General features: G+C 36.0%; 1 protein-coding gene and 1 long non-coding RNA gene across 3 annotated transcripts; one reads left to right on the top strand and one right to left on the bottom strand.

Moving 5' to 3' along the window:
- Positions 1 to 1,200: 1,200 nt before the first annotated feature.
- LOC113683653 (uncharacterized) lies at positions 1,201 to 13,546 on the top strand. 2 transcript variants are annotated; one of them, XM_089185677.1, is made up of 5 exons: positions 1,263 to 1,319; positions 8,437 to 8,529; positions 8,839 to 9,040; positions 10,108 to 10,286; positions 12,216 to 13,546. In XM_089185677.1, exons 1-5 carry the CDS (start codon positions 1,278 to 1,280, stop codon positions 12,657 to 12,659), a joined length of 960 nt encoding a protein of 319 aa, XP_089041803.1. In that variant the 5' UTR covers positions 1,263 to 1,277; the 3' UTR covers positions 12,660 to 13,546. The 2 variants fall into 2 exon arrangements, with proteins under 2 accessions (XP_027056708.2, XP_089041803.1); XM_027200907.2 differs by lacking the exon at positions 8,437 to 8,529 and having other exon boundaries at positions 1,201 to 1,319.
- LOC149038456 (uncharacterized) lies at positions 9,903 to 15,841 on the bottom strand. Its single transcript, XR_016180636.1, has 2 exons — positions 15,738 to 15,841; positions 9,903 to 10,447 (listed from the first exon to the last, which is right to left on the bottom strand). It is a non-coding gene; the product is annotated as an uncharacterized LOC149038456 (long non-coding RNA).
- Between the last annotated feature and the right edge of the window lie 1,154 nt (positions 15,842 to 16,995).

Here is a 16,995-nt window from a genome sequence, read left to right as displayed (position 1 = left end):
ACTCTTACCAGGCTGTAAACTTACAAGCAATAAACATTAATAAAATGACGCCATAAAACATCAATCTAACGTGAGAAACAAACCCTAATTGCCTTGACACTTTGTGTAATCAGACTGAACCTGATCAATCATTCGCCCGTGCAAAAAATTCAATCTTTGTCAATTGTTTCGTTTTTATCCTTCATCATTTCAGTAACATCTTGCTCTGAAATCGCAATGTCAAATTGAGAAAATAAATGCTGTGTTTTTTGACGAAGGATTCTTCATTTCTAATGCTTTCTTGCAATCTTTTCCAATTCTTATCGTAAATTGTCCTAGCTCCCTTGAATATCATAAGTCTTTCCCCAACATTTTTTTTTCACATAACCTAATCTTTTTTGGATAACGCTGTAACCTTTATGATTTGTTTTCTGGCAGAAACGTTTAAAAGTCTTTGAAGTCATTCGTGTGAATGGAGTTTGCGGTGTAGTTTTTAAAAATAAATTCAACTTCTGTGGTCTTACACAAATTATTTTCCACGCCCAATCACTTGTTTTCGTTCTCTTACCATTAAACCTTTTGGAAACTTCGGATTAACGCTTTAAAAGGGTTTTGTCGCCTTTTAATTTCAAAATGATCTTTCTTTTTCAGTCTTGATTCAATTAATTTTTACAAACGCACTAAGTTTAACCAGGTTCATAAAAGTGAGGTCCCTTCGAACGCTTTGTGTTTATTAGTATTTGCCTTTGCATTTATTGAGCTTGTATACCACTTAAAACGGATTTAACGCCAATTAATAAATAAATAAAGCGCAGCTACTGATCTTTTCAGCTGCATTTCGACTTATTACAACACTTTTCTTCATTACTAAAACATTTCGCTGTTTTTCGATAATTCCGCAGTGTTTGCGAGTTGAGAAAACATTCAGTAAAACCCACACGACGCTGCTCGTTTGCGCTACAGACCTTACCCAATAAAGCGATGATGCAATGTTGTTGTAGCCAACGTACACGTACTTTATTCTTCATTAATTTTTTTCATACCATCTTGATTTACCTTGCACCAGTGCTACATGCATCAGTTGTTAAAAGGATTTAATGTGTAAAGTCCAAACTAAGAGAGACCGCCAACTTTTTGTCTCAACGCGGCCCGTCTTAGCGACAGATGTACAAACATGCCTGTTATTATACAAGGCACTCCATAGCAATTAAAGGTAATACGGCATTTATTACTTAAAGGAAAATACCCCAGCCATTCCCAATATATCTCCTACCCCCGTAAAATTAATCTTGCAAACTATGGCACAGTACTTTAACCATGGCAGGAAAAACCTTACTCAGGTAATGTGAATGTTATTCTGAGGTACTCAGTGGCCCGTTTTTTAAGTAGTTTGAATTTCACAAGTTCAGCCGATTATGTCGCTCTGAAACTTTTATTTTCTTTATGTTAAAAGGCGGAGTGATGGTAAACCGAAGTATTCCTACTTGCCTTTGTTATGTGTAGGTTTGAAATGATATTCATTCTCCTTTATCGTCCGATGTGTTTTTTCTATCCGTTCAAATTCTTCCCACTTTTTATTTCACTGATTCTGTAAACGATCTTTTTGTGCCATAATAACAATACTAATTTACTGAAATTGTTTATTGGATACACCCCTTAATTGAGACTCGATAGACACAAACTTTCGGTTTCTGAAGCAGTTTCAGCGGTATCTGATGTGATTAGGAAAAGACCAGACACGTTTTTTTTATTTTCATTCAACGAGGGCAAAGTACTTCAGAAATGAACTTAGTAATTCAGCAGACGTAGCGCTTTTTTGCGAGGGTTGTTCTATTTTCGTCGCCTTTTCCAACTTTTGTTAATGGCTGAGCGCAAGGCTGACTTCGATCGCCAATTGTGCAGCGCTTGTGTGTAAAGCTCGTCAATTTGAGAGTCTTTTTCAGGACTAAGGCCCAAATAACCGAGACAAATCTTACAATGCTACAACATGCTACATTTCATAACTTACGGACTTGGTGCTCTTAACAACTTATTTTATCTGAGAGGAGACTAAAAACTTAAGCCATTGTATGCGAAAAATCCGATCTTAGATAAACTTTTTGATCAACGAAGCACGTAGAGTGAAGCTCTAAAATTATTCTCAAAAGACTCTCCAGAGAACATGGGAGGGGCTAGTTCACATTTTGATGAACTTTAAGAACTGTATCCTGACCAATTAAATCCAGCAATAATTATTTTGATTATAACTTTAGTTAAATAGGTTTGACGTTCATTTTTTAAAGTCATTAAAAGTTATAAATATTGTTGTAATTCACCTGCTATTGCTTCAGGTTGACGAAAAAATACACACACTCCATGATGGAAAGTCTCACCTCACGAATTTTAAAATTACGATTAAAAAGTCCATCATTCCCGTTCTTGTAATTAGAAAAACGAAATTGTCTCTTTCGTTAATGGCATTGCGGTGAAATCAAATGTTTCGAGGAAAAATGCATTGGAACCAGCTGTAAACCGGACTTAATTGGGGAATGTTTGACCGATCAATGTCTTCATCCCTTGAAGAAATGAAATTATTTCCATCCATAGCAAATGACAATGATTAGACAGAAACGGGATGAAAGAAAACCGAACAGCCTTGGGAAGGGAGTGTTTTCGGTGGGAGTGGCCATTTTTCCGCATTTCATTCCATGAAAACTTGAACAGATACACACTTATCCGCAGTCAAGACAGAGTTCGGGCCGGAAAGCGTTCTTGTGGCCTTAGATAAAAAGAACTACGGTCGAGCGCTCCATCGATCTAAACCCTCAGCTTCAGTTTATATAAACGCCGTGGACTCATTATTCGTTCCACCAGCAAACCTTATTAACTGGTGGATATATTCGTATTGACCACCAGCCATATTCAAATTTGTCTATAAAGGAGCAATGAACCACATTCTATTGATAGCAGGTACAAATTGAACTTATTTACCCGAGTAAGCTTCCCGTGGGAAACAAACTCACTCACTAACATAAAAACAAACAATCATGATTTGCTTCAATAGAATGAGAATAAAACATACGAAACATTGGCCGATGTGTTGGTAAAGGAATCAGGTAACGTTCATACTCGTAAGGGGAATGAAATGTTTCTCTTATATAAGAAAAATGGCATGCGTTTGCAATTTGATATCATGACACTTTTTCCTTGTTTGGCATTAACTATCAGTTTTTAAGAGGTGACTTTATCCTGGCTATAGTTACAAGAAATCTCATTAAGACATAAAATTTTCTCGAGCTTCAAACTTTGGAGCAATTTTTCGTCCATTTTACCTGAAGATGCGTTTGTTTGGTTGTGCACTAAGTTATAACACACTCCTCAGAGTTTGATGCACAAAAGTGCCTGCTCACTTAATTGAACTTTTGTCCCAGTAAACACCAAAAAATGCTGAACAAAGAATCATGCCACAAGCATAATGAATAACACCATGTATTTTTAAATGATACAGTCCTGTAGTTTGCCAAATAATTTTCGTTTATCCGGAATGGGGTACCGCGCATTCTAGATGTACTATCAAATTGAAGCAAAACTTTGTAAGTGCTTTTTTGAAAAATTGCTTTACGCGCCGAGACCTGTTCCGTGGTAAATATTCATAATATTTTTCCCTTAACCCTCGTGTTCTGGTTTACTCTTCGTTATCGGCACAATCAATCTGTTCTTTGAGGGACAAAACAGCGTTAGTGACGAGGAAATTAGTTGTTCTCTTATCATATCACCTTTCGGGGTTAGTGTTCTCTTTGTATCTCTATGTTTTTAAAAATATCTACCAGATCTTCCCCTGTAAATAAAAAGCCGATGCCAAAGGGGTAGGTCTTTTTCTAATTGAATTAAATCGTGCTCAGTTGGTATTGCATACCCGCTAAAAACTTCCTTAGTCACTCTGACTAAAATAAACGACAGCAGTTTCTTTTTTTCGGTCAAAAGCTAGCTGGTGTTATTGTTGCCTTCTTTTCATCCTTTCCATTTTACTGAGAACAGGTAAGAACATAACTATTACGAAATAAATTTGTTACAGAGCTCTACAATGAATATGCCACCGGTGATCACAGTCAGAAACCCCTCTGTTTCATTATTTCAATGAACACCATGAGGCTTCCATCTCATCCTAATTTGCCGTTATTTTCGTTGCCTAGACTGCAAAGCATGTACCAGCCGTTATCACTTAAAGAAAAAAATTATACTTATAATTATAACTCATGTTAAGGAGAAAGTTTCTCATTAACAAGAAGATACGAACAGCTCTATTTTTCCTTTGGAGGCAAATCGTGCGCGTAAAAACAATGGAGTTTTTAACGACATGTGAGAAAGCTTTATATGTTGGTTAAGATAACTCAAAACCTCTTGGTCCATGATCCAAAACGATCCTTAAAGAGAACAACATATAAAATAAACAAAAACGTAACTAGATTTTGATTTTCTGTGGCTTCTATTATTATGTGTAACAACCCTTCTGAACGTTTTATTGATACGGCGATACTGACTTTGTAATTGATAATTATTAGTTTTCGTTTGTTCCTTGCATTCAGCAAGAATCAGATATTTCAATGTCGACTGAGCCGTAGTGCTTTGATTAGGGTGGTAACAACACAGAAGCCTAACTCTTAAAACTTTGTAATACCACTGATGAAAATTGGACGGAAAAAGGTCGAAATAAGCTCAAATCACTAGCTCTTTCACCTTTTGGCAGAATTTAACAGTACAGTTAACTTGAAACAATTTCATCTCGCGTTGATTAGTAACACATTATGCATCAAACACCAGTCTTTTACCATTGCTGTTTTGTGTTATATTCACTGGCTTCATGGCGTGTGTCGCACAAAAAACTAATTATACTTGTTTTTGTTGTACAGGGATGCCGAAGCGCTCCAAAAATATGCACGTATTGTCAAGAGCAGATTTTAAAGTTCTAGTTGTTCGAAATTAAATAATTTTCATATGAACAGAAGTGGTGATGAAAAGTTGAATTACAAAAGAAATTATTATTGAACACTTCGGTTTTGTTGTCATATTGAGCTGGCTGTATTATAAATGCAAGCACGTTTTTACACCCACGTAATTTTCCTTTAACCCAATGCATGCAAAGTCATCTGATATGTATGAAAAGAAGTGAAATAAGTCATCGAGTGATTAGAAAGCCAGTTAGTCAATGTTAGATTTTTCTGTTGGCGTAACGATCCAACAAACATTTCACAAAAAAAGACAAACCGCGCAGCAAAACTGCTAAAACAAAACACAATTGTTCCCAAGAGATACGAGTAAAGAAGAAAAGGATTAGAGTATTGTGTATTCTACCTGCTACTGTGGCTCAAGTCCTTTTATTTGGCCGAAAATTACAAAGGAAAGCGGGTTGCAAACATATCTAATCAATATCTGTTAAGGTCATTAAGGAGCGTTTTTATTCTGTAACTAAGAGATGGATCACACCAGTAAATAGGTGAGGAGTGGATGTGATAGAGAACAAAATAACAAAAATCATAGTTTTTATCACTCTTTATTGCTTTAGTTTTCGTAAAGAAAGTTTGAAATATATAAAATGTCATTCAACAAAGGAGGTTTCATCTGTTACGCTGGGACCTGTTGGATAATTTTTTTCTAACTACAAGAACATGGAAGTTAAAGAAAATTTATGCATTCTCCTTTTCTCCTTTCAGTATGCTGGAAACTATAACTAATTGTATGTGCTAAGATTTGTGATGTTCTGCGCAATTTTTTGCTAATGTGGTGAGTGTAAACGAGTCTAAGTTATTAAAAGAAAAAAAATTCGATACGGACAAGCGAATAATACGTGAGTGCATCTGTATTTTTAAAAATAACTGCGGACTTGTTTTCGCCTTCATAGCCTACGGCCGTCTCATACGCAAGGTTAAAAACGATCTTTTGATTTAACTTTGTGAACGATGGAACAAAAGATGGGAGAGAAGTTCTACCTCGCAAGAATCCAAGCTTTTGAGTGAATTAGTTGCAATCTTCAAAAACCTTACGAGTTTTGCTGGCGTATTATTTGAAGAGTGCTTTCAATTTTCATTTGCCTCCAGAAAAGAGCAAACAAAACAAACACTTTAATTTTTTTTTCAAACGCCGTTATATTTGGTCCTTCGGCAAGTTTCCAATTTGAAGATCATTAACTTCGAAACAATTTATAATAACACCGAGTAATTAACCTTTTTCATAACAAAAATAAGATTTTCGTTCAGCTGTCGCTCAAGTATTTGCGCTATTATTTTAGCTCCTTGGAGATCGCCAGCGCATGAATCATGATCAGTGTTTTAAATAACAGCCTTTATTTTCGCTAAGCTTTTTTGCTAAAGAGTAGAATTAAAAAAAAAAGATTACTTTTAGCTTACACATTTTGTTTTTCAAACTTGCCGTGAAAAATGACAAGAGCTCATTTCGGATCCTTTGCAACTGTTGACAGATGTATCTTAACCTTGGAAAAAGGCAGCGCCGAATTAAATGACACAGAAAGTACTAGCAGGTGCAACAGAATACAGTATCAAATTCCTGTTTACAATCGACATTTGAGAGCTCACTGTCGTTTTCCGATCTAGATGACTGACAGTCTAAAAAAAACGGTGTTTTTTCTACTCTATTAACACCAGGTAGCTTTACAGTTTGTATCGCTGTCTATTGATAATAACCTCGTTACTACTTAAAATTAAAGCCTTTTCTTTACTGTCACACACTGAAGTGTTTTTTAAAAACGATTTCATGAAAACATTTACACGTCCGATCACGTGATCACAGTTCTTGGAACAATGCAACTGGAATATTTGGTTTAAGCCAATCATTTTGAATGTCAGCTTGTTCAGCTGACGAAGATGTGTTTTTAATCTCTATTTAATTTTTCGTCTCAAGAAGTAATTCTGAAGATAAAAGAGTCGAAGGCAAGTTTCGAATTTCTCAGATTTGTTTGATTAATTTAGTTTAGTCAGTTAAGAATTCGATCTTTATTGTTGTCGCTGCAAGATGCTGTGTCTGCATCTCTTATCTTGTCCATTATTGTTACCGAAATTATGTTAACTGTTTAATACGACCTCAGGTATGAAAAAAATTTACGCATTGATATTTGTAAAACCGTAAAAGACGTTTACCCAACAGGAACGATAGTAAACCATTGTACGTCGACCCGCGCGCACTGATTGCCGGAAAAGATAAAAGGTGCATTTAAAAACTCGGCAAAGAAGTGATACTTGAGCTTACTTATCTGGGGGTATGCTAAAAATGGATCGTTCCTGTCAAACGAATGTCAAACGAATATGAACATATGAAATCTTTTTTTGACTTATTTCCATGTTGAAATTGCCATTTTCCTCAATAATTGCGACGTATTGATGGTTGCTCAAACTAACACCTCTGTCTTTTTTGTTGTCTGCGACCTGATACTAAGTTAAGCAGCTTTCAATTGTTATTATGGTTATGTCGCAATTCCTGCCGTTTGTTAGGATATTAGAGCATGAGGTTTGATGTAAGGAAAAAAACAAGACATTTGGCAGATGCAGGGGAAACCGAACCAACAATGCGATACTAACAATTTGTGTCTGAGCCTCGCTGCGAAAAAAGAAAAACAGTTTTAAGATTGAGAACCAAAAAAAGGGAGAAAAAATGAAATGAAGAGAAAATAATTCTTCGTCTTAGAAATAAGGATCAAAAAGAAAACCACGGGTGGTGTTGATTTTTTTTACTCTTTTTTTAAATTACTGGTCGAATTTAAATTTGAGTCTGTCAGCGCCGAGGTGTAGGATTACCTTAAATGATGAATTTAGTACAATTACTTAGCGTAGCAGCTAGCTCACCAAATGAAAGGCTGTAAATTAATTAATCATTACTCGCGCTTTTGTTTTCTTCTTCGATCAAGACAAACGTACTTGACTCAACATGACAGGTTGACAACAAGCCGATATCGAACGCAGAAATTTCATTCACCAAATTTTAAATTCTATTTTTTTTTTTTCAGTCTCTTTGTATTCTGCTAGAGACGACTTGAGACGGCTTCTTGAGAAAGTGTGACCATTTGGTCGGCGAGCCTTTGTTAAGGTGGCAAAAAATTCCTCGTTGATCGAGAGGCTCGAAAAAGCATTTGACGAGTATTTTGCACCCCCTAATTTGGAGTCTTCTTATTACATGGGGAATAATTCATTAAACTATCACTTGTGATCCTATTAGCATTAAGCTTGATACCAGCTGTGCATACGAGAAGCAGGTGAATTTTTTTGTACTTCCCACAATTCAAATAGCAACATGGAGTGTTTGCGCTAAAATGGCAATCGGTTCGAATCTACGTTCAAGCGATGACATTTCGTCCTTGTTAACCGTAGTACATCGTAGCGATTTTCATGGGCATATTTTTACGAATATTGCGCTTGTTTACCAGTTGCGCGATATGAATTGATTTAATTCTATATTTTCTTTGCTAATTAGGCAAATTATTTTCCCGGTCCAAGGCTTTCACGCCCAATCGCTATTTGGTGTCCGCCCAATGCGTCTGACCAATCAGAATCGAGTTCTAGTGAGGTAGCCACTCTTAGGGGTCTTTGTATTATATTATGACCGGTTGATTGAATAGTTATTTGATTTGCAAACTTCAGGATGAGCAAAGAATACACTTCAGAATTCATTGTATAATTCCATTAGCTAAAAATAATAGGCGGCCTTTAAATATCGCCATAGTTTGATATAAAGAGTCAGTCATCGGTCGCGCTCCACAACACATCAAGCACAAGCATCGTCCATTTTATCAAATCGCGCCGCTTTTAGTCGTAACTAGGTCCTTAATTCGTGAGTATGGAAAATAACTTACAAGGTACTCGTACATTTTTCCAGTCGCCTTTCTACGCCATGGTCTCACCTCGAGTTCAGAACATCTCAAGTGCTAGCAGTTTGCCATATGCCGCGGCTGACTCTTGCTGTTCAGTTCCCAGTTATTTACCGTATCACTCCTTCGCCAGTCGACCTTACGACGTCCCGTGCATATATCACCCGGCTTCATATGTAGACCCTCAACTTCAACTTGCTGCTTTTCAAGGTAGGAATTATTTATACCATTTTTTTTTCCAATTTCAATCGTTAAGTGATCATTCTTAAATTTGCGTACATCTGGTTTTTTAAAACTGTTCAGTTTGCTTTGTGAGTGAGTCATTTTGTGTCTAAACCTAGTCGCAACATTAAGTAATTGTTCGTGTAGCTAAAAATTGTATTAACTAATTTGTCCTTGACATTTTGTGGACCGATAAAACGGCGGCAAATTCTGGGTGAACTGTGATTAGATTTAAAAAACGTGAGCAAAAAATAAACAGTGATTTTTCGCGGATTATCTCATGCGATAACTAAGATTTTGGGATCAGCGAGAAAGATAACTGTAACAATCTACCGATTGGCTTTGTTTTCAAGATTTTGCTTTCATTTTGTTGCGCCTCTTGGTTACGAGTAGGCAGGAGAAATATTTCTCTCGCAAAATAATGGGTAAAACAAAACAGAAACAAGCAATAATCGTAAATTGTTGTCCCGAAATTAGAAACCAAGGACAAAGGGAAAGGATTTCCAATAGAAAGGTTTTTGAGGGGAAGAATTGGAAAATCGCTAACATCGCTTAAACAAGTGTTATATTGCGTGAAAAGAATTCATAGTTGGTAAAATTAGTTTTTAAATTATGCGCGTCAGGTTTAAAGTTAGAATTCCCAACTTATTTCGGTCCCTGGTCTGGTGTTTCGTAAAAGAGGATTTTCTTTGCTCGTCATCTTTCCTGTGTGTATATATTGCTTTAAGAACGCCTTAAAAATAATTTTTTTCCGCGACATCCTCTCATTCTGCACTTTTGAGGAATGACTCTTAGCTTTTAACACGAATTACAAGTTGTAGCTAGAAATCATGACAAAAATCAGAGGTTATGAAGAAGTCAGTGAAGTAAGGGGTTTTATTTTCTTAATACTGCAAATCAGAAGTAAAAGGAAAAATGATTTGCACGTTGCCACGTTCTGGCCCTCTGGAAAATCACACCCTTAATGAAAGACATTATCTTCAAAAAAGAGTGACGAAAAAAACGATCTGATCGTGGCATTGTTAAAATAAATCTTGTTCTAATTTCTATCTCAGGGCAAAGGTTCTTGGATCATTTAAGGCCACATAAGCCACGCAGGATGCGCGTCCGGACGAACTTCAGTCCTTGGCAGCTAGAACAGCTTGAAAGAGCGTTTGAGACTACACACTATCCTGACGTGTTCATGCGTGAAGCTCTTGCCTTGAGATTAGACCTCACAGAAGCCAGAGTTCAGGTAATTGCTCTCACGGCCAATGGCAATGAGATAGGAAACTTATTTATGAAAGCTAGAGGTCGCTGAGGCTATATAACTCTTTATACGTCTTAACATACCCTGTCAGGTGTTAAATCTTTAATTTTTGTCTTGGACGTATTAAGGGAAGAAAAGGGTATCACCTATAATAAAAAGACAGAGTGGATTCAAAGTTACGTCCAGCTCACGTTTTAGTGCTTTTCAAAATGACTCTATTATTTCTTCGGACAAAAATCGTATTTTGGGTGGTTACGTCTTTTTCTTACTTATTTTGTGTAAAATTTAGGAAAATGTCTCAGTAAAACTCACAATTAATCAGGTTTGGTTAACAATACACTCCTACGTACTACAGCTGAGTCGAACGCCCCGGAATAAAAACATTTGTTCAAGCTTTGACTGTTTGTATTTTGCGTGTTTGGAAACATCCTTAGACTGTAGACGCACGGAAGACGCTATTTCCCACCACACAGAGTAAACGGACCTCAAAAAACTTCACTGAAAGAGTTTTCATCCAGTTTATAGTAATATTTCGAAGGAAATTTCACTCTGAAATCACTTTTCTTTCTCAAGTCGGGTAAAATTTGCGCAACAGCGAGTAAAGAAAATTTGGAACGAAGAGCTATTTCTTCGGTCCAAAGGTGAAGAAAAGTAACCACACATTTGTATCTTAATTTTGACACAGTGTCACTTTATCTGTGTTACAGTGCTAACTTGGTGTCCTGATATTTATATATGTTATCCCTTAATTTCCTTTACGCTTACATTGATGATTTGACAAATGGGAGGAGATCAGCCAGTCAATGAGACTGACCCGCCGGCCAAAGCAAATGAAATTCGCTTGAACCGGGGCACATTAATTCTGTACCTGCGTAATTCGCTCGGCTTCCGAGTAAAGGAAAAAAAAGGGAGACGGCGATTCATCTGATGATAAAGTAGGGTTTCCCAACTCCGGGAGAAATTTTACAATAAGAAATCGAAAATAAAAGACACATCATCACTGCAAAGGTTTTGTTATAAACAACTGGTTGGCCTGATTTTTTAAAAATTTTTTATTTATTTTTATGGAGAGAAGCCATTGTTTCTTGCCGTTAAGGAAGTGATCTTTGTCTAGACCGAGTGTGATTTTTTTCCGCGGGGTGTTTACGCCACAGTATGTTCTTTTCTTCACCGTTTCATTATTCAATGCATATCACGCTGACTTTAATATCTTTTATTTTCTTTTGATTGAAATTTTCAAGCAACGGAATTGAAATAAAAGCACCAAATGTCGCTCTCCCATCCACGATGTTGTCAAGTCTTGTAAAACGCGAATTAAAATGCTGTTTAAAAGCAGTAATAAGTGTTGACAAACTTTTTCGTTGCTGTTTTTTTTTTCTACAATGAATATGGATGGTTTCCATCTTAAAAAAAATAGGTAAAGAAACAAAACTGGCAAAAACGAGTGAGTTAAAAATGTAAATTCTCTTGTTCTCTTGTATAGTAGCGCATTGTTGAAAGCCACAGCGACAATTTACTAACGAGAACGGAATAATTACTCTCTAATATTTTATTTATCTCCTCTTAACATATGAAAACTTTTCCGTAAATGAGTCGATTTTGTTTTAACTTGTTGTATCAAATTATTTGTTAAATGACAGGTCGAAAATTTTATTTTGGAATTACACACTACCACCGCAAAAAGAGAAATTTCAAAGATTATTGTTGTCGAAATTTGCATGAATTGACTCTATGATTCTTTATACACGCAATAAATTGATCGCTCTTTCATGCGTACTTGTAATGATAGTAAATAATAATCATAGTTATTGTATAGAACCACATGCTGCAAAAGCTTAAATCATGCGCGCGGTAGTAAAACAATGCTTTTTAAAGAAACCATTTAATTTTTTTTCGCATGGTTTTTTATCTCAGGTATGGTTTCAAAATCGACGAGCAAAATGGAGGAAAAGAGAGAAAGCTAAAGATGGCGAAGATGGCGACAAGGATTCTGACAACAACGAAGAAGCTGACGTAGATTCAACAAGGAAATCGAACGGAGAAGATTGTGAAAACAGCGATGCAAACGTTAAAATTGAAAAAGATAACATGGAAGGAGAAAAGGAAACAACTTGCGACTCGGAGAAATCAGAAGACAGCCTTTATCAAGGACAAGGGCGGAAACCTGTCAAAGATGAATTCTTAGCTTTACAGTGTGCGCGGCATCAGGGCCGCGATGGACATGTTTACGAGAAAGAACAAGGCTTCAGAGATATAGAGTATTTTGAGAGGATGAGAACATCGAGCATAGCCGCTCTACGACGCAAGGCTAAAGAACACGAAGTGCTACTCACTTCGCAAAATCATGATCATCAATAAGTGTCGAAAAGTAGGCCCAGTTACAGTGATCAGTCGAACAAAAACACGTCAACATTAACTTCAGCCACGCGGCTAGACCATGGCTAATTGTGTCTTTGTTAACGAGACGGAGTTGGCGTTTCTAATGTAAACTATGTTATCAGTGTAAATAGCCTTGCCGATGCGCATTTTAAGTGTGTCATCTCTAGAGAATTGCCTTCAGTTGTAAAATACAGCCGCAGTGAGTTAGGAAGCCAAATATTGATTAATGAAGATGTCTAATGTTCCGCAGAAGGACCAAAACTGCCACGTTTCTGCCAAAAGCGCAACAGTACAAAATGTCATGTTTCTTTGTTTGATGACAGAGTGACTAAGCCAATATTATTTCATCTCAATAACCCAATTTCTTGTGATGGACGAATAACGTCGAAAAACACATGAGAAATCCCACACCCACGATTTGAACATGGGAGAATATTTCTGAATCAGTTTTACGTCAATAATGATATACTGGTGGAAAAAACTGAGTTTACATACAGAATCTTCTCAACCATGCTAAGTACTAAAGTGTTTTTTCGAAGAGGACATGTAATAAAAACGGTTTGTCTCGTGTAAAAAATGACCTAAAAGTACAAAGAAATAGTTTAACTTATCATCACTGGAAGTTTGTCATCGATCGCCGTATCAGATATCTACTGACTGGACATTATATATTATAATTATCTTAAAAGATAGTTGTTTTGTTCTAGGTATCCGAATATCGTAAACACTAGATGTTTATCTGGACTAGATTTTAAAGCGTAGACGAGCCAGTCAATATTCAGAAAATTATATAAGTTTAAAACTTTGGTATAATTTGGTCATTTAGACCGAATATTGAAAAAATAAAGTTACAACTTCACTTCGAAGCTTTTGATTCATGTCTTTGAATTCAGTGTCCATTAAAATTGTTCTTGTCAAAGGAAGACAATTCCGAATGGAAATGTTTCAATGCTTAACAAATTTGTGTCTTTAACTGTTTTCAATACTTGGAGGCTATTTCAGTGAGTCACGTACGCTGAATACATATGTACCTCGGTTTATAAGCAACTGATTATGTCATGTAAATTAAACGTTTTTCACGATCATAAAATTTCACTCTTACACTATTTGTATTTATATCTTAACTAAAAAAAAATTAACATCATTAATTTTGGCCGAAAAAAACTTTGTTACAGTCATAAGTAACAACCTTTGATTTTTTTTTTTTGAGAGAAAATGGTTGTAACACGCCTACATCCTGCAAAAATACTTTTAAAATATCCTTTTTCTATTTGACCTTGTTTCCGATTCTTTCTTTTTTTTCTATAATTCAAGTTCGAAACGTTTCCTCCTGAACAGAATTTCTAGGGAGCGCACTGCTGATAACATCCGACTAAACAAAATAATATTCAGATATTCAAAACGGAAATATTATCATCATTTTTTTTTAGTTTGATCGCTTTTAGTTGTGACTCAAGTTTTGCCCATCGGTCCAAGGCCAGCCGGAAAAACAAACGACTTTGACCTAGAATTGTTTGATAGAAGATGCGTTCTCGAAGCACCGTTTCAAACAGTTACCATTTACACACCTCAAAAAGACCTATCTTTATTGACTTTTACTGCCCTACTTCTCGCAACACTGATCGCGAATTGGCCTTTTTCTGTTAATAAATCGTTGCATATATTGACTTCCGCCGTGGTCTTTCATAAAACAAGCTATCTGTATTCACGACAGCAATTTGATTCACTTTTCTACAGGCGGCGGTTTTATATTCTGCAAATTCGCAACATTGCTTTCTGAGGTAAATTAGCGTCTTTCAAGTATTCTTCAAAGATTTTACACAACAGCTGATGGATAAACACACATTTCGTTCTTGAAATGGAATAATTTCATTTGCAATAGCATTAAAGGGCCACGAGGCTGTGCAGATTAGAGAGGATAAAGGAAACTATGTTTCCATTCAATTTACGCGACTTCACTAAATCCTTGAGTTCTGCCACTCCCGTATTTTGCAAAAAATCGAAATTCAATTTTCATTTTCTACGCATATCGGCAGCAATAAAACTCAAAAGACCGCAAAGTATAATTTTTTAATTGCGGAAATCTTGAAAGGTCAAATTAGTTGGAATAGCAAAGAACCTGGGCAGATGAAATGAGCCCGTTTTGTTTTGGTTTTGTGTCGAATATTCGCCTATTGAAAAAGTTTTTCTTCACTGAGTTTGAACATTTTTTAATGTGATTTAATTTGTTTTCTTCAAAGAAAGATAAAGAATTGAGGTTGAAATATTTCAAAATGTCGGTGGAAAGGTGATTTCCACAGGTGGAGATAGTTTGAAATTATATAGCAAACGGAGTAGAATTTAATTATTTCCCCATTTGGTCTTGTCTCTCGGATAAGAACTATTAATCTGTTAAACGCCGAATACATACAACTGCTGCGGAAGTGGCAATTGAGTATCAGAACACAAAAACTACTTTCCATTATTTAGCCCTTAATTTATTCGTGGGAATTTTATTTCTGGGATTGAATACTGCTACCAAATGAACCATCAGGAATCCTATTGTGGCATTCTTAAAAATCGGAGGTCAAATTTGATACGCAAACTTAAGCTAAGGAGTGGAAAACACGCCGACTAGAACTGTCGTAAAACGCACGGATGTTCGCACCGTCAACACATGTTCCGTTCTCATAATTATTATCGCATTTGGAAAATCGAATCAGTCATTGCTGCGGAGCTTGTAAAATGGATTTTGTTCGGCGTAAATGAAACGAATTAAAGGCAAATTCTTAATTGTTTTCGCACACTAACGTTCAGCTTTGTGGGAAAATTCATCGCTGTCCCAAACATCCCAAAGTGTACTTCTTTATTTTGTCTGACTTGAAAAAACGTTGGGGTGCGTTTGGTTTTAATGGCATACCAAAGATGGAAAATTTTAAATAATTTTTTTGCCTGAGAATGAAGTTACTCTACGTTCGTGTGTTGTAACATCCTTGAACTTTATGCAAAATGTGTCTCATTCACAATAAAATAAATTTAAACCTTGCGTCTTGTTAAGTTTCATTCAATCCGACTCACCAGATCATTTTCCATGTTTGCTGTAGCTGCTAATTCGCCCGAAACATCATCTTCGAAATTTTTCGCGTTTCGCACCTGGGTCAACAATACTCTAAAAGGTTTACTGGTTTATTTACTCAAAATAATAAAAAAAATGATCAGTATCAAATTTTTCGAGTAATTTAACACGCAAATGATCGACGCTCATTTGAATTTAGACGAGATTATAGATTTACGCGGCCAGGTTGTTTAACTTAACGTAACAACATTGTCAGAGATCAGCGCCGACGAAATTAAACGCGGAAAATCGATACGTTTAATCGATTCTATCGCCAGCAAGGTCAATAAATGATACAGCGCTTTTTAATCACAAAAGTGATATTTCAATCAAATGTTTTAGTGGCCGTATTCTCGAATTCGTCACCGAGAAGATTCGATCTGTTATTTGCGTTTACGATATCGATATATTTTTGTCTAATTTCGCAACAGCAAACTAATTACATCTCGATATCTTGCAACAGTTGTAGATCAAGTCTAAATTACCATTCCAAATTCTTCGTTTCCTAGCGAAAAGGCAATCAGGTTTTAAAATATGTATGCTGATTTTCAACCTGCCAGACTTAAACCAAAAAGAAAAGAATAAATTATCTTTATTTTGTCTGTAAGCAAAAAGAAAAATAATCATCAAAATTTGTGTAGCATGTAAGCTACAGGAAAACTCTACGCAAAGCTATTTTCATCTCACAAAAAAACGCTTCTTCCCGATATGAACTGCTCTCTATACTACAAGAAGAAAGCAACAGCCGTTTCCTCAGGAGACTTCTTATTCCGCTATGTAAAATGAAAAGGCTGCGATCTGCGCATAAAAAATAGAAACAAAAATGTTGTGTTTGGCTTGCTTTTATTAACTCGATGCATATCAGTCTATTTTATTCATGAGTCGAAAAAATCTTGAAATAATGCTAGTGAAATATCGTCTGTGCAACGTCGCTCGCTTCAATCAATGTCGTTGAGGCCAGAAAAGTCAATTCTCTTTCGGCCTCAAGTCATATTCTGAAACTCTTTTGAAGATTGTGATTTAAAATCCTTAGAAGACTAGATACATCTTTATCCCCAGTTCTAAAACAAATTTTCAACACTTTTCTTTGTGCTGTTTTGTCTCCTTGTTTTAAAAGAAGATCCCTTTAAAACGAATTCTCCGGATACGGGGAGTAGAAAATGGGAAAGGGATGTTTTTTCTTTTACAATGTTCAACTGTAAACTCAGCTGACATGAAATC

The sequence above is a fragment of the Pocillopora damicornis genome, chromosome 10, assembly GCF_964200805.1.
Source record: "Pocillopora damicornis chromosome 10, jaPocDami1.2, whole genome shotgun sequence".
NCBI classification, from domain to species: Eukaryota; Metazoa; Cnidaria; class Anthozoa; order Scleractinia; family Pocilloporidae; genus Pocillopora; species Pocillopora damicornis.
Note: the sequence above shows the minus strand (reverse complement) of the source record. Positions and strands in the feature narration are given on the sequence as shown.

Coding starts and splice junctions, on each gene's coding strand:
- LOC113683653 (XM_089185677.1), top strand. CDS start 1,278: ATGGCACAGTACTTTAACCATGGCAGGAAAAACCTTACTCAG. Junction 9,041..10,107: donor TCAACTTGCTGCTTTTCAAG/GTAGGAATTATT, acceptor TTTCTATCTCAG/GGCAAAGGTTCTTGGATCAT. Junction 10,287..12,215: donor TCACAGAAGCCAGAGTTCAG/GTAATTGCTCTC, acceptor TTTTTATCTCAG/GTATGGTTTCAAAATCGACG.